Source organism: Eumetopias jubatus, unplaced genomic scaffold (assembly GCF_037043125.1).
Source record: "Eumetopias jubatus isolate StellerSeaLion01/CBP00866 unplaced genomic scaffold, mEumJub1_p1.0 scaffold_4, whole genome shotgun sequence".
Lineage (NCBI taxonomy): Eukaryota > Metazoa > Chordata > Mammalia > Carnivora > Otariidae > Eumetopias > Eumetopias jubatus.
Window position 1 is genome coordinate 70,734,162 of NW_028274810.1, and position 18,265 is coordinate 70,752,426.

The following is an 18,265-nucleotide window of genomic DNA, read 5'->3' on the forward strand; positions in this document are numbered from 1 at the left end:
CTCCGGGCAGCCTGAGCCCCTGAGCGCCCGCCCAGCCTGTCAGTAACCGCCGTTTGCGCTTTCTTTCTTTCTTTTTTTTTTTTCTCTTCTTTTCTTTCCCCCTCTGCCTTTGTCCCGCTTAGTAACTGGGCTCTGACCAATCGCCGCCTGGCCGGCCAGCGCCGGCTGGCTCCTGATTGGCCCGCTTGGGGCGCGCAGCCGTCTCCCGCTCCTTTGCTGGAGGAAGGCAGACAAAAGACGCAGGCTCCGGGCTCCGGCAACCGGGATCAGCCAATCACCACTCACCTTATCCTCTCTTTCTACCCCCTCCTTCCCTCTCTCCTCTCCCTCCCGGCCGGGCTCGCGTGCTCCCGGCACTGACTCCTGGCGTGCGGCCAGCGCCCGGACCGTACCATTCTGATTGAGGCTGGGGGGAGAGAGAATGTATGATTAAGAAGTCGAAACCCAGAGAGTGTTGGAGAGAATTGAAAGCCGAATTGGAGGACAGTTTTCTGAACACTTTCACAGGCACCTGATAGAATCCCCAGTACATCGAGTCGGGATAGAGGGGAAGGAGCAATAGTGATGTCGCTTGTCCCCCCCTTCCCGGTGTGGTTGGGTGGCGCCTCAGCGGGGGAGCGTGAGGCGGAGGAGGGTGTCCCCCTCCGCGCCGTTAAAATGAAACTCTAGTGGTTGGAGTCGGGGCAGAGCGTGAGGGGAGCCGGCACTGGCGGGCTTGCTTACCGCCGGGCGGGAGCGCCCAACCGGGCAGCGCTAACTGGACTTTCCGACGGGCCCTCATCTCGAGGCTGCAGCAGCTTCGGTTCCGAGGTTGACTGAGACGGAACCCGAGTCCCGGCCCCTGAGGGGATCGCTTTCTGCAGACCAGTGGGACCCCGAAACTTGAACGCAATACCCACCCCCCTTTTTATGCCTTCCTTTGTCACTTCCTCACCTTTCTCCCAGCGCGTTCTTTTTCTCCCCGCTCTTCATTCTCCCTCCCTCGAAGGACACAAAAGTGGCTGCCGAGGAAAGATTTGGAGGCAGTGGGAGCTTTTCTCTTTGGAGAGCGACTGTGTGGAAGGGATTTTTGGGAAGCTGCTTTTTAACACCTCAGCCCTCTGCCCCCCCCCAAGCCTCCCTGTACCTCTGAGGAGAAAAAGCCCGTAGACTGAAAGTTCGGGGGGCATTTTGCTGGGTGCTGTAAGAGGAGAGGGGGGAGGACCTCATCCTCGCCCTGGTAGTTGGCTGGACTTGTTTGTACCGGCCGTTGGAAACCCCGAAGTACATATCCGTGTGGGACTTTACAGATCTATATTTTTAGATTTTTAAATATCAGATAAAAAAATATATATGCTTTCTATATATTTCCTGACGACCTGCCCCTGACAGCGCGATGTACAATACGGTGTGGAGTATGGACCGCGATGACGCAGACTGGAGGGAGGTGATGATGCCCTATTCGACAGAACTGATATTTTATATTGAAATGGATCCTCCAGGTACTTGGGAGAGAAAAGAATCTTGTGATGGGTCTGATTTGTATATAACGAGACCTTGGTGGTGTTTTCAGGGCATTAAGTGTTCCTGGGAGCGCTAGGTTTGGGATGAGGGGCAGATTTGCAGTTAGAGCTGCAGTAAAACTGCTTCTGGTTTATCCGTTTAAAGTTTGCAGTTAGGACCCTGATCCTATTGTCCTGCGAGGGTGGGGGTGGGGGCTGGAGTGGGGGTGGGAGGAAAGACCCGTTTCTTTTACTTCTTTGCCTTTGCGTGTCGTTCAGGTTTTTGTTGTGCCCCCTCCCCCCCTTTTTTTTTTCAATTAAAGATTCTTCTACCTGCAAAGGATGCTTTATATCCGAGCCTTGAAGTCAGTCTTTCCGTTTGGGGGAATTCTTTAAAGCTTGTCATTTCATACGTTTGTCTTATTTGGTTCCTTGTGTTTTACCTTTGTTAACTTCTGAAACTGGGTTGCCTATGTGATTATTCATTTTAAGACCCCCTTTTTCTCTTACAGAAACCAAATGCCGGTTAGTGATTTTCAGGGATTGGGCGTTTTTATTCAGTCATGGTCTTAGTCTGAGGTTTTTCTTCTCAGGATATAGTATCAGAGAGATCTGCGTGCAGTATTTTATTACTCTTTAATTTATGGTGATTTAATTTATGGGATAGGGTTTAATGTAACTTCAATTCTTAGGGTAAAAAAAAAACGAACCTTTTTTGTGTGAATATATGTGATGTGTACATATATGTGATAGGTTTGAATACACATGATGTAAAGTATACATATACTGTATTTTTACTTCAGAGCTTTGTCTGAGACCCTTACAGACATTTTGTGTATCTGGTAGGAAAGGAAAAGGAAGGGAAAATGGAAAAGTTGGGTAATTGTTTTTCTTTAAATTCTAACCCCATTTTATGATATTTTAGCTGTCAGATTTTCAAACCCTTTTTTTGCAGCTATAGGTGCTTTATGTAATGATTTTGAATAAGTAGAGGGCCTTTGTGACTCCTTATTTTTGTTGAGGTTGAATTGATTGTCTTTTAAAAATGTGTAAATATGTTAAGCTTACAGAATAAATTGTGTGTCATTGGGGAACCTCAATTATTATAAGACTGTGTATTTTTGGAAACCTTTGAAAGGATTGGAGCCCATGCAAGTGTAATGAAGTATAACTGTCTTGTAGAATGTATATAGAAATTATTTCTTGTGTCCTTGTGAGCTGTAAATCATCCTTTGTTTTTTTTTTCCAATTAGAGTGTTAAATAATGCTATATCAAAAACTCCTATTAAATCAATCTTTTTTACTCTTAATGATCACTTAACATTTTTCTCTTTTCCCTTCATTTTGGAGCCGCCTTTATTTGCTTTTGTAATTGTGACTGCAATCCAGATGCAGCTTTTCAGTGTTTTGCAAAGTTTGTAAGATTTGCCACCCATCTATTGTGTGTATTTCCCCCTTTGTTTCCCCCTAACGGTAAAGCATCATTTCTATTAGATGTATTTGTCATTCATGTAAATGGAAATTTAGTACAGCATTGGGTCCTCCTGCAAAAAGTAAATAATTCTAGATTTCTATTATAATGATTATATATTCAAACTGCCTCAGAATCACTGTATCATAGTATCTTGCCTTGCAGACATACAAAGGGAATTTGTTGGGTGGAGAGGTGAGTAAGGAGGAGGGGAGAAAATGAAGCAGGCACTGATGTTTGAAAAATATTTTTCTATGAGGCCCATATTGGCCAAATTGAATTGAGTTGTCCATAAGTGAATTAAAAAAAAAAAGTTGACTATTATAATTATGTAGCGATGTGGGTCTTACAAGGTTGTATAGAAAATTCAGATCCAAACTTTGTGCATTTACATAGAAACAAACTTTTGAGTTCAAAATATTCATTCTTGGATGAAGTTTTGCATACTGAGATTCTATTCAGAATATTGGAAATATGCATATGCTGTTCTTTATTACAAACCATTTTGTAGCCTTAATGTAGATTATGGCTAGTTATGCCTAACAGCTTTTTGGAAGCACACTTGAGTATGCTGGAATATTTCCTGTGATGCGAATGGTTTTTAATGGAAATAATGTGAATGCCAGTCTTGTTTTGTGTGATAAAAGGTTTTGAAACATTTAAAACTAAGTAAATTATTAGTGAAGAGGTTGCAGCATGTCTTGTGTCTGTCTTCTTCCTACCTCCTATCCCAGCTCAAACCTCTTATTTCCTGACTGGACTGTTTTGATAGTGTTCTAACTATTCTTACTGTTCTCCCTGTTTCTACTTTGTTCAATCCACAGTATTATTAAAGTACCGTCTGATGATTTGCCTTCCAGTGGTAAATCTTCAAATGACTCTGAAAACCTTCCGGTGGCTTTCCTTTGCTTATTAAAAAGAGTCCCAGATTGCCTGCCTTGTCATATAAGTCCTCCCCCTCCCTTTTTTTTTTTTTTTTTTTTTTTTTTTGGCTTCCAACCTAATTTTCCAGTCTGGTCTCTTCCTAGAGTCCATCACAGGTACTGTGGAAGGCTATTTTATACTTGCTGTTTCTTGAATGTATGCTTTTTCCTCTTCCTAGGATGCTTTTCACTACCATTGGTTACTTGCTGTACTCTTATATATGTTTAAGGTCTACCCTTAGATGCCTTCTTTGCAAGGATGTATGTTTCCCGATCCCTCCTGTTAGAAGACATCCTTCCTTTCCTTTCCTTTCCTTTTCTTTTCTCTTCTAGCGCTTCTCAGAACTTCTTTTCATTCTGTCTATGGAGTAGCTTCTGTGTTTATGTATACTCCCTCCCCCTCCCCCTATGGAATTGTCTTCCCATCAAGTTATGAGCTTCTTAGCTTGCTCAATTCTTGCAAGCAGTAGACAATTTAATAAATATGTGTTGAATTAATAAATATCTAAGGAGCACCATTTCTTTCTAGCCTCTAAGTACTTTTCTACTTATGGTCCTTGGTCACCTCATTCCTTGCCTATTACAATAGCCTAGAGTTAAATAACTTGATTTAGACAGTTGTTGACTTAGGGCCCTTAACTGTAATATTAATATTAATTTTAAAAATGATTTTCATCTTCATTTAAGACTGAACTATAAATGCAAAATTTTATCTATTATTGCTTCCAGTGGCCTCAAAAACTGTTTTCCAAAGGTGTTTCCCTCCAGCCTGTTTTTTAAAAAACTACCATTACCATGCATCCCAAAGGTTTCTAATAACTGCATGGATTGCTACATCTATTGTAATTCACTGACAATGTAAGGATTGGATCCAAATGTTCGATGTCTTAATCTTTATTTCCCAGAAGCAGTAGAAATAGTGAACTGTTAAGATGAAACAAAACTTTTTATTTTGGAAATGTTAAGAGTGTGGTACAAAGAATTGCTTTTGAGTATCGTGGTTAGTCCTGTTGCGATTTGGGAATCAGGATTATTCCGTAATAGAATAGTTGCTGGGTAGGCCTCTCAAAGAGCCCTGTCTCTTGTATAGGAGCTATTGGAGGATTACAGATATATAGCTGATGATAAACTCATGCCCAAAGCTATAGACAGTGGTCTGTAGGCTAGCACTTTAGTTTTGACGTTGTTGTTTTTATTTTGGGACGATATAACAGGTGATTTCTTTTTATAATTAATGGATACATTCTTTTAAAGATTGTCTATAGACATTTTTCTTATCAAGACAAATTTCTGAAATTGTAGGGCAGCAACATCTCTAAAGTATAATTAGAAAATTACAAGTTTTTATTGGCAAAATATAGGAAGGTCTAGAAAAGTGGTTCTCGGCTTTTTTTTTTTTTTTTTTGGTCTGAGTACCCCTTTCATAATAAAAATTATTGAGGATCTCAAAGAGCTATTTACTAATATTTACTCTATTAGAATAAAATTAAGAAATTTAAAAATTTAATTCATTTAAAAATAATAAAGTACTACATGTTAACATTTTTTTTTTTAAAGATTTATTTATTTGAGAGAGAGCACCAATAGGGAAGGGCAGAGGCAGAGGGAGAGGGAGAGAGAGAATCTTCAAGCAGACTGCCCACTGAGTGTGTAGCCTGACAAGAGGCTTGATCCCAGGACCCTAAGATCATGACCTGAGCCATAGTCAAGAGTTGGCTGCTCAACCACCTGAGCCCTCGGGGCTCCCCTAACGTAATTTATTTTAATGAAAAAATAACTATATTAAAAAGAAACAAGTGAAGAGAGTGGCCATTGTTTTACATTTTTGCAAATGATTTTAATGTCTGGCATTTTAATCTTTAATGTCTGGCTTAATGGAAAACATCTAAATTCCCATGTCTGGGGTGCCTTGGTGGCTCAGTTGGTTAAGCGTCTGCCTTTGGCTCAGGTCATGATCCCGGAGTCCTGGGATCGAGTCCCACATCTGGCTCCCTGCTCAGCAGGGAGTCCACTTCTCCACCCGCCCTTCACCCTGCATGTGCGCTTGCTCTCTCTCAAAATCTTAAAAAAAACTGGGGCACCTGGGTGGCTCAGATGGTTGAGTGTCTTCCTTCGGCTCAGGTCATGATCCCAGGGTCCTGGGATTGAGCCTGCATCGGGCTCCCTGCTTGGCAGGGAGCCTACTTCTCCCTCTTCCTCTGCTGTTCCCCCTGTTTGTGCTCTCTTGCTTTCTCTGTCAAATAAAGTCCTAAAAAAAAAAAAAAAATTCCCATGTCTGCTCCTGTATTCAATATGTTGAGATACCACAGGTTTTAGCCTCTGGAAAATTCCACTGTAAAGATATGAGAGAATGAGTGCAAAAGGCAAATAGTGTCTTAGTAATACTATGAAAATACTTTTGGCCCCTTGGATCCTCTGAAAGGGTCTTGGAGACACGCAGGGGGTCTATGGACTACTGAGAACTAGTCTAGAAGTTACATGGTTTGTGACTAGTTTGATGGTCAATCTAGGAAAGTATTTTCTGACTTTTTTTGAATACAGATGAAAAGATTGTTTCAGGAAACTTACTTGCTTACTCTGGCATACTTGGTATTTTCATCCTAGTGAAATTTAGATTAACATTCTGGTAGAGAACTAGCACACTGGCCCTGTGGTTGGGGAAAATATTTGCTGAGAAACACACTGAAGAAATAGGTCACCTGCCACCATGTGGTCCTTACTGTTAGCAGGTTGGGCATTCTACTGTGGTTGAATTTTTGTAACTGAACATTTGATGGGTTATTATATAAATGTGTCTCCTGTGTGTGGTAAGATATTTCTTTTATGAGCTTAGTGTCATTTTTAAAATGATATTTTAGTGTGGGACAAATGTTAATATAATCAAATGATGGAAAAGCCATGCCAAATTTGTTTGCATTTTCTTATTGAAAAAGATTAGTCATTGCTTTCATTTAACATATTATAGTTTATAGTATACTCAGCTATATTTCATTAGTATAATTCTCCATTTGATAATGCTTTTAAAATTCATTCTCGGGGCGTCTGGGTGGCTCAGTCGTTAAGCATCTGCCTTCGGCTCAGGTCATGATCCCAGGGTCCTGGGATCGAGCCCCGCATCAGGCTCCCTGCTCGGCGGGAGGCCTGCTTCTCCCTCTCCCACTCCCTCTGCTTGAGTTCCCTCTCACGCTGTGTCTCTCTCTGTCAAATAAATAAATAAAATCTTAAAAAAAAGAAATAAAGATATCATATTCACAAATTAAAAAAAAAATTCATTCTCATCGTTTCATGCTGAGTACCTTTATATTTTTCTTAGAATGTAGTTAAGATTGGACATGTTTATGGTCACCATATTTAAGAAAGTAGGTAGAAAAATAATTACAAGTATGTTTATGTGATATAATTTTATTGATATTAAAGGGGGATGCAGTGTGAGTGAAGTAGAAAGAACACAGGCTTTGGAAACATGACAGGGCTTCCAAACCTAGCTTTGCTTCTTACCATTACCCAGGTTATATGGCTCGTACTTAACCTCTTTCTGCACTGAGAAGCAGGATGCCAGTGCTCTTTTGTAAAATTGATTTAGTACTGTACCTTTCAGAGTTGTACTGGGGATTAGATGTACTATATCAATATCTAGCACAGTGTTTGGTACATGGTATAGACCTGATTGATCGTAGCTTATATCTTTTTGTTGTTGTTGTTTTTTAGTAATCTATATCCAACATGGGGCTCGAACTCACATTTCCAAGATCAAGAGTCACATGCTTCTCTGAATGAACCAGCCAGGTGCCCCATTGTAGCTTATATCTTAAAGCATGTTGTTAACATGTAATTATCCCAAGTCTACCTCTTTGACTACTCTTGCAGTCAGAACCTTTTGAGTTATCTTGCTCTATCTTTTTCCCCTTCATCCCTGACATTTAAACTGGGGTAATTTTATTTTTGGAAGAGTTCTCTAGGGTCTTTTTATATTATAGCATCTCATGAGTCTATGGAAATGTCATTCCAAGTCATCCTTTCTTTTTAGTTTCTATTGCCCTTGTCTAATTCCTCATCACCACATATTTGAAATGACTTATAATGAAGGTAATAGTTACTAACATTTGTTGAATGTATGGACCAAGCATTATGTTAAATGTTTTTACATGTACTATTACTGTTTGCCACACAACAACCTTATAAGATAGGTACTATTATTACCTTACTTTACAGACAGGAAACAGACTTAGATATGTTTAATAACTTATTCAGTGCCTCACAGCTAGCAAGTAGCAGAGCAGGTCTGTCTTGCTAACACCCTGGTTCTTAACCAGTAAGCACCTCCTAACTGGTTGCTCTGTTTCTAATTTCTTCTTCTCTTCCCCTATAAATGTATCCAGAGTTCTTCATCCAGGTTAATCCTGCTCAAATGTTATTTTGAAATAATTTTTAAATACAGGAAATAATCAGAAGCTATCCCATTTCTTTTAAGCAGAGGCCATATTCTTAAACTAGGCATACATGATCTTTAGCACCAATTTACATTTCCAACTTAATTATTAATCCTCTATTCTTATTTTTTAAAAGTAAACTCTACTCTCAAACTGGGGTTCAAACCCATGACCCCGAGATCAAGAATCACCTGCTCTACTGACTGAGACAGTCAGGTTGTCCCCCCCACCACTGCCCGCCCCATTCTCATTTTTGCTTTTAGCCCATTTCTTTGCTATCCACTGCATGCCCTTTCCTATTCCAATCTTCAGCCTTTTCCTTATGCTGCTGCTTGTGTTAGATTATGCCCATCCCACCCCCATCTTCAAATTTGGATCCTTTGCAGGTCTCCTTTCTTTTCTTCCTCCAAAATTTCTAGCACTGAGTCCCATAATTATCTAGGACTACAGTCTATTGTTTTGATACAAAATCATGTTATGTTAGAGACATTTAGTTATTTTGTGAATATAATTTGTCTCCCCAAAACAAGATCAGTTTCTTGAGGTCAAACTATATATTTTTCTTTTTTCTTTTTTTTTTCCCCTCAAAATAGCCTGTTCTTAAATATTTTGTTGAAGTCGTAGGCCTGTGGATCTAACCAGCTTCATTTTGTGACTTAAGTTTTAAAATGTTGATAATATTTATTAAACAACATGTGACCTTTAAGCTTATAAAGATAATTTATTCTTTTTTTTTTTTAAGATTTTATTTATTGGGATGCCTGGGTGGCTCAGTTGGTTAAGTGTCTGCCTTCAGCTTAGGTCATGATCCCAGGGTCATGGGATCAAGTCCCACTTCGGGCTGCCTGCTCAGTGGGGAGCCTGCTTCTCCCTTTGCCTGCTGCTTCCCCACCTTGTGCTAGCTCTCTCTCTCTCTCTCCCTTTCTGACAAATAGCAAACAAGTAAGGGGATCATCAGAGGGTGAGGGGAGAAGCACGCTTCCCACTGAGCAGAGAGCCTGATGCTGGGCTGGATCCTAGGACCCTGGGATCATGACCTGAGGCGAAGGCAGACGCTTAACCAACTGAGCCACCCACATGCCCCAAGATAATTTATTCTAACAAGGGAAATAATGAAAAAGTACAATCCTTAATGTTAGCAAAATTTTATGGTTTTGAGTTAGTCATTTTTGAAATTTTGAAGAATTAGAAGTGAGTAGTAAATTTTGAAAGTTAGGCTAGTTGTACACAGCACTGTGCCAAATGTAGATTGAAATTACCCAATGTGTTATACCAGTTAAATTTAGAATGTGTAGGACTTGATTTGGGATAACAAGGTAAGGTCAGCCAAGTAGCCTCATAAGATTAGTTTCCATATTGTTTGCTGATATATGATCTATTTGTTGTTCTTTGTGAATATTTGTAAATTCATATAATGTTATCTTTTTTTTAATATAAAAGAGGCAGTAGGCTACGTCCAGTCTGCCACATCCTACCATTTTGCATGTGTCTTGTCAATATAAAAACTGCCCTGTGCCCTGTGAATATAAGCAACACAAAGCTAAAGTCAATACCATGATGTCATACCATCTACCATTATCCAGCCTTGGATTGTTTGTGGGCCAGATTGTTTACCTCTGTCTAAGCGTATAGGGCAACAAATCAAGAGCTTGTGTCTATGTCCTCTTAAATATTTTATAGTTTTTGTTTTGAAACCTAAGAAAAAAATTCAATCACAAGTCAAAATTTAAAATTTGTCTAAATTGTTTTGGAGAATGCCTTATTGAAATGAATTGTTTATGCTTGAAAAATACCACTTCAGAATTTTTTTCATGTGCACTATTCTTTTTAACTTTCTAACTCCACAAGAACACTTAGTATAGTATAATTCATATTGAGTTTCTAATATGCATTTGTGGAATTAACCACAAACCTTTTTTTTTTTTTTTTTTTACTTTAAAGATTTTATTTTTAGGTAATCTACACTCAGTGTGGGGCTCAGACTCAACCCCAAAATCGAGAGTTGCACACTTCACAACTGAGCCAGCCAGGCATCCCAACCACAAACTTTTGAGATTAGTTCTGGGATATCTTTCATAAAAAAAAAAATAGTATATTTTCAGCTACAAGCAGCAGGAATCTAATTCAAAATGGATTAAGAAATAAGAATTTTTATCTTCTCATATGAGCAGCTTCAGATGTTGATTACATCAGTCCAACAATGTCAGTAAAATCTCATATTTCCACTGTTCAATTCTGCTCTCCTTGGAATTGGCTTCATCCACAGACTAGTAGCAAAATGGTGTAGTGATTCCAGGTGTCATATCCATACAGAACTTTTTTTTTTGTAAATACAATTGACCAAAAATTTTTAAGATTATTGTAGTATAGTTAACATATAATGCCATATTGGTTTCAAGTGTACAATATAGTGATTCAACAATTCTATACACCTCCACAAGAACTTCTAAAAGAAGAAAGAGGTGTCTTCCTATGCTTCTTTACAGAGAGAAGAAATTTTCTCTAAAAACCTCTAGCAGAGTTTTTTCACATCTTTTTGGCCAGAATTGAGTCCTATGCTTATTCCTGACTCAATCACTAGTGACTGCCCTTGAACTAATCATGGCCATGCCTGAATTTGGGAGTGGTAATAACTTCCCCTGAGGTTTTGTATTGGGGAGGGATTCTGTTAGGAAGGAAGGAGGGGATGAATGCTAGCTAGGTAGATAGATAATCAATAGTGGCCATTTTGGAAAGTAATTTGGAGAACCATAGCTCCTTCCGGAGTTCTTTGTGTTTGTAAATAAAAAGAATTAGCATTTTTTTTCCTTTTTCAAAATTAATCTAGTTGTGGGAAATACGTTTCCTTATTCTAAATTGGAATTCACAGGGTCATTGAGAGTTAATATTGAGAGTTAATATTAAAGTTAAGTATTGAGAGTTAATATTAAAGTTAAGCAGTCACGCTTGATTTCGGCTTGCATCATGATCTCAGGGTCCTGGAATGGAGCCCCGCATTGGGCTCCATGCTCAGCGGGGCAGGAGGAGTGTCTACTTGAGGATTCTCTCCCTTCCTCTCCTCCTCCCCCTGCTCACGTTTTCTCTCTCTCCAAAATAAATAATATACATTTTATTTTATTTTTTTAAAGATTTTATTTATTTGATAGAGACAGAGAGGGAACAGAAGCAGGGAGAGCGGGAGAGGGAGAAGCAGGCTTCCCGCTAAGCAAGGAGCCCGATGTGGGGTTCAATCCCAGGACCCTGAGGTCATGACCGAAGCCGAAGGCAGACGCTTAACGACTGAGCCACCCAGGCACCCCAATAATATATATTTTAAAAAAGACAGGTCTTTTTGTCAGTTGCTTAGTAGAAGATGAGGAAGCTAACTTCTCCGTTTCCTTATTTGAAGCATGTAGGTATTGGGAATAGAGTATATTAGTGTGTCAGTTAAATGAGTATGAGAGAACATTTTACCAAACGATAAATTCCACATTCCAAAGTTTAGTAAGTTAAGTAGTAAGCTTGAGACCTGTGGCATGATTTATGATTTGAATGACTAGCCTTAAAAATTAGGACACTACTGGGGCACCTGGGTGGCTCAGTCATTAAGTCTGCCTTCAGCTCAGGTCATGATCCCAGATCCCTGGGATCGAGCCCCGCATCGGACACCCTGCTTGGTGGGAAGCCTGCTTCTCCCTCTCCCACTCCCCCTGCTTGTGTTCCCTCTCTCGCTGTGTCTCTCTGTCAAATAAATAAATAAAATCTTAAAAAATTAGGACACTAACCTATAGATCATGTCTTTCAATTAAAATGTACTATAGGTAAGTATTGAGTTTTCAGTATAAATTGTATAGTGGGGTGGTTAAGAGCACTGTCTCTGGAATCAGACTGCCTGAGTTTAGATTGTGTCTCTGCCGCTTTCTAGTATGTGTCCTGGGGCAACTTATATTTTCTGTGTTTTGGTTTCTTCACCCCCAAATTAGGGCTGATAACGGTCCCTACTTCAATGGGATTGTTGTGAGGATTTAGTAAATTCATGACTGTAAAGCACTTAACATGGTGCCTGGAACATACGAAGCACCCATAAATTTTTTTTTTTAGAGATTTTATTTATTCATTTGACACAGAGTGTGTGCGCACAAGCAGGGGGAGTGGCAGGCAGAGGGAGAAGCAGGCTCCCCACAGAGCAGGGGGAGCCCAGTGTGGGACTCGATCCCAGGATGCCGGGATCAAGACCTGAGCCAAAGGCAGTCGCTTAACCAACTGAGCCACCCAGGCGCCCCCCATAAATGTTTTTGTTCATATATTCATGTTTTTCAACAAATATTTGATGGTTAGGCACTGTTCTAGGTATAACAGTGAACAGAACAGCAAAACTTGATAAATTCATGAAATGTTTTAAGGGAGGGGAGAAAGTAGAGAATAAACTAATTTATGGGGTACCTGGGTGGCTCAGTTGGGTTAAGTGTCTGACATCAGGCTCCCTGCTCACTCTCTCAAATAAGTAAAATCTTTTTAAAAAATCGTAACATGCTATTTAGGGGTGCCTGGGTGGCTCAGTTGGTTAAGCGGCTGCCTTTGGCTCTGGTCATGATCCCAGGGTCCTGGGATCAAGCCCCATGTGGGACTCCCTGCTCAGCGGGGAGCTTGCTTCTCCGCTTCCTCTGCTTGTACACACACACAGACACACACACTCTCTCTCTCTCTCAAAATCTTTTTTTTTTTAAGATTTTATTTATTTGAGAGAGAGCAGAAGCAGGGGGAGCGGCAGGCAGGGGAGAGGGAGAAGCAGGCTCCCTACTGAGCAGGGAGCCTGATGTGGGGCTCGATCCCAGGACCCCGGGACCACGACCCGAGCGGAAGGCAGACGCTTAAAGACTGAGCCACCCAGGCACCCCATCGATCTCTCAAAATCTTAAAAAAAAAAAAAAAAAGCCTCTTAACAAAACAAAAAAAACACGCCCCACAAATTTATAAGTAAAATACATAGTGATGGTTATAAATGATAAGGAAAAAAAGCAGAGAAGGAAAATAGGGTTGGGAGGGAGGGGGCACTATTTTATTTTTACTTTTTTTAAAGTTTTTTTAAGATTTTTATTTTTATTTGACAGAGACAGCATAGAGGGAACACAAGCAGGGGAAGTGGGAGAGGGAGAAGCAGGCTTCCCGCTGAGCAGGGAGCCTGATGCTCAGCTTGATCCCAGGACCCTGGGATCATGACCTGAGCCGAAGGCAGACGCTTAACAACTGAGCCACCCAGGTGCTCCTTTTTTGAAAATTTAAATTTCAGTTAACATATAGTGTAATAGTTTCAGGTGTACAATACAGTGATTCAACTCTTCCATACAACACTTGGTGCTCATCACAAGGGTCTTCCTTAATCCCCATCACCTATTTAACTCCTCCTCCTGCCCACCTCCCCCCTAGTAACCCATCCATTCGTTCTCTATAGTTGAGTCTGTTTCTTGGTTTGGCTCTCTTTTTATCCCTTTGCTTGTTTTGTTTCTTAAATTCCACATGAATGGAATCATATGTTTGTCTCTGACTTATTTTGCTTAGCATGATACTCTCTAGCCTTATCCATGTCACTGCAAATGGCAAGGTTTCATTACTTTTTATGGTTAATAGTCCATAGTGTGTGTGTATCACATCTTTAGCCGTTCATCAATCAGTGGACACTTGGGCTGATTCCATAATTTGGCTGTTGTAGTAATGCTATAAACATTGGGTGCGTGTATTGCTCTGATTTAGTATTTTTGTATTCTTTGGGTAAACACCTAACAGTGCAATTGCTGGGTCGTAAGGTAGTTCTCTTTTTAACTGAGGAACCTCCGTATGGTTTTCCACAGTGGCTATACCAGTTTGCATTCCCATTTCCCAACAAAAGTGCAAGAGGGTTCCCCTTTCTCCACATCCTCACCACCACCTGTTGTTTCTTGCGTTGTTGATTTTAGCCATTCTGACAGGTGTGCAGTGATATCATAGTTTTGATTTGTATTTCCCTGGTGGTGAGACATTTCATGCTCCTGGATTGGAAGGACAAATATTGTTAAAATATCTATACTCCCCAAAGCAATCTATACGTTTAATGCAATCCCTATCAAAATACCAACAGCATTTTTCACAGAGTTGGAACAAACAATCCTAAAATGTGTATGGAAGCACAAAAGACCCCAAATAGCCAAAGCAACCTTGAAAAAGAAAAGCAAAGTTGGAGGCATCACAATTCTGGACTTCAAGTTATATTACAAAGCTGTGGTGATCAAAACAGTATGGTACTGACACAAAATTAGACACATAGATCAATGGAACAGAATAGAAAACCCAGAAATGAACCCACAACTATCTGGTCAGTTAATCTTCAACAAAGCAGGAAAGAATATCCAGTGGGAAAAGGACAATCTCTTCAACAAATGGTTGGGAAAACTGGACAGCAACATGCAAAAGGATGAGAGTGGACCACTATACCATACACAAAATCAAAATGGATTAAAGACCTCAATGTGAGACCTGAAAACCAAAGGAGAATACAGGCAGTAACTTCTTTGACATCAGCTGTAGCAACTTCTTTCTAAGCCTGTCCCCGAGGCAAGGGAAACAAAAGCAAAAATAAACTATCAGGACTATATCAAAATGCTTCTGCACAGCGAAGGAAACAGTCAACAAAACTAAAAGGCAACCAACAGAATGGGAGAAGATATTTGCAAATGACATCTCTGATAAGGGGTTAGTATCCAAAACATACAAAGAACTGATAACTCAATACCTAAAAACCAAATACCCAATTAAAAAGTGGGCAGAAGACATGAACAGACATTTCTCCAAGGAAGATATCCAGATGGCCAACAGACACATGGAAAGATGTTCAACATCACTGATCATCAGGGAAATGCAAATCAAAACCATGATGAGCTATCACCTCACACCTATCAGAGTGGCTAAAATCAACAACACACAGAGTACTGTTTTTTTTTTTTTAAAGCACTTGTTAGCATTTAATGAACACCCACCCCAACGTGGCTTCAAGCTACTAGAACGCTGGTGCCCCCGACACCCTTAATCTTCTCTGCTCTTCTACTAAACAATTTGGCCTTCATGATGACAGGCTGTTTTGGGAGTTTTCCCTTTCCCAAAACTTTGTAGTAGCCTGATCGCACCACATCAATGGTAGGAGCAGCTCCAGTCTTGTTTTTGGCGGCATTTATCCGTGTCTGCTCACTGACCAAGGTCCGCAGTTTATTAAGGTTGACAGTTGGGCAGAAGCTCTGGTTCCTCTTTAAGTGGTAATGTCTCATACCAACTTTTCCAGAGTATCCTGGGTGATATTTGTCGAAGTTGATCCTGTGGTGATGCATGCCACCAGCATTACCCCAGCCTCCTGGGTGCTTATGGTGCTTGCCGATGCGGCCGTGGCTGTGGCTCACGTGGCCCCTAAGTTTCCGGGTCTTCCTCAGTCTGGATGGCATGTCGGCAGCCCAGACGGAAAAAAGGAGTACTATTTTATTTATTTATTTTTTTTAACTTTTTATTTATTCATGAGAGACAGAGACAGAGAGAGAGGCAGAGGGAGAAGCAGGCTCCCAAGGAGCAGGGAGCCTGATGCGGGACTCGATCCCAGGACCCTGGGATCATGACCTGAGCTGAAGGCAGACGCTTAACCATCTGAGCCACCCAGGCACCCAAAAGGAGTACTATTTTAAATAGGACAGGGAGGGCGTGACTTGAAGTGAGGGAGCAAGGCACATAGATCTTTGGGAAGTGGAAGGGTGGGGAATGTGCCAGGTGGAGGGAATACCAGATGGCTTACTATGAGGAAGGAGCATCTCTGTCTTGTGTTCAGGGATCATCTAGGAGGCTAGTGTAGCTGGAGTGGAATAAGGGGAAAGTAATGAAGATGAGTAGGGGCCTCTGGCTGGCTCAGATAGAAGAGCATGTGACTCTTGCTCTTGGGGTCATGAGTTCGAGCCCTTGTTGGGTGTAGAGATTATTTAAATAAATTAAAAATTTAAAAAAATGTGATATGTAGTTTAAAAAAATGAAAAGTTATGTGGTGTCAGGGAAGACCATATAGGACATTGTAAGAACTTGGCTTTTAAAAACTCGACTGAAATGAGAAGCCATCCAAGTGTATTAAACAGTGATGTATTATGATTCTTGCTTAAAAGGATCATTCAGGCTGCTGGTGGAGGATAGGAAAAGGTGGAAGTGGAGAAAGTGGTTAGGAGGCTACTGCAGTAAACAAGCTGAGGGATGATGGTGCCTTGGACAAGGTGGAAGCTCCAGAGGTAGAGAGAAGTAGGTGGATTCTGAACATTGTTATTAGTTATATTAACTATTTTAGAATTTCTTAGCTTTATATTTCACCATATGCTTTAATAATTAAAAGATTTAACTTATAATGCCAAGCCATTTTTATATTTTTTGATGTATTTTTCTCTTTTTTAAGATTTACTAGCAAGCTTGGGGGACAGGGACAGAGGGAGAGGGAGAGAAAAATCTCAAGCAGACTCCCCGCAGAGCACAGAGCCTGACACAGGGCTAGATCGCGGGAACCTGAGACATGACCTGAGCTGAAATCAATAGTTGGATGCTTAACTGACTGAGCCACCCAGGTGCCCCATTTTTCTCTTTTTTAAAGTGTTATGATTTCTGATCTCTGACATCTGGGTGTAAAGCAGCATAATCTGTGGAGTTAGTTACTTGATGAAGACCTAGTCATGAGTTATTTTTATGAACGTTATAAATCTGGACTGTACTATAATTTACTTTCAAAAGTAACTTTGGAAAGGAAGCTATCTTAAGGTTTTTAGTTTCTGGGGCACCTGGGTGGCTCAGTTGTTAAGCGTCTGCCTTCAGCACAGGTCATGATCCCAGAGTCCTGGGATCGAGCCCCTCATCGGGCTTCCTGCTCAGTGGGAAGCCTACTTCTCCCTTTCACACTCCCCGTTTGTGTTCCCTCTCTCACTGTCTGTCAAATAAAATCTTATTTAAAAAAAAAAAAGGTTCTTAGTTTTCATGGTGGGCTCTGAAGGGGAGAGGAAATTTTTTTTTAAAAGATTTTATTTTTGACTAATCTCTGCATCCAAAGGGGTGGGGCTCAAACTCACAACCCCAAGATCAAGAGTTGCACGCTCTACTGACTAAGCCAGCCAGGTACGCCAAGGGGAGAAGAAATTAAAGAGAATTAAAGTCATGCCATACATGTTTCATTTTATTTTATATGCTAAAGTTGTTGGTATTTTAGAATAATTAAACTACATGTGGTTTTGATTATTACTGTAATCCTTAAGTGCTTGAGTATAGAGAATGCTATAAAATAGGGAAGTGTTGCTCACTGTTTAGGAGCTCTAGACTCAGATTGCTTGAATTTCCAATTCTAGCCCTGTCTATTTATAGTTTGTGACCCTGGACAGTTTCCTAACCTGTATAGCAGGAAGAAGAACATTAACCCCATTGTAAGGCTATTGAAAGAATTATATGAATTAGCACATGTAAGACCCTTAGTGCAGTTATCTATTGTTTTATTATTTTCATTATTAACCTGGGATGTTTTGTGATATATCTCCTCTCTTCCATTCAGAGGAAGCACCAGCCTAACATTTCAGTTAGGTTGAAAAGTAATTTAAATCTTTATTCCAGCCTCTCAAAGATGCCAAAGGGGATAACATTCATACCATACTGTAATACTACTTATAATCTGATTTCTCCATTTTTGATCAAAGTCTTTGCATGGTTAATCCCAGACTTCCTTTTCTTTTTTAAAACTTGCCGAACTCTTAACAATTTGAATGGTCTCGTTCTTGTCTTTTCCTCCCTTTCTCAAATTTATTCTTCCCTTTTCCAGGAGTATCCGTCTCCCTTTAACTCTCTCCTTTGCCTGTTTCATTGCTTTGATTTTTATAATAAGGGTCAGGAACCAAGGGAGTAAAGAAAGGAAGTTATGAATGCTCACACAACAACATTTTTGATTTTGTCACACTA

General features: G+C 40.3%; 1 protein-coding gene and 1 pseudogene across 1 annotated transcript in view; one reads left to right on the top strand and one right to left on the bottom strand.

Moving 5' to 3' along the window:
• Positions 1–669: 669 nt before the first annotated feature.
• PIK3R3 (phosphoinositide-3-kinase regulatory subunit 3) overlaps positions 670–18,265 on the top strand; it is a 128,228-nt gene continuing 110,632 nt past the window's right edge. The window contains exon 1 of the mRNA XM_028123459.2: positions 670–1,481. Coding sequence (XP_027979260.1) covers positions 1,376–1,481 — 106 coding nt within the window. The 5' untranslated portion in view covers positions 670–1,375. The remainder of the gene's footprint in view (positions 1,482–18,265) is intronic.
• On the bottom strand, positions 15,307–15,752 carry LOC114224310 (large ribosomal subunit protein uL15 pseudogene; annotated as a pseudogene).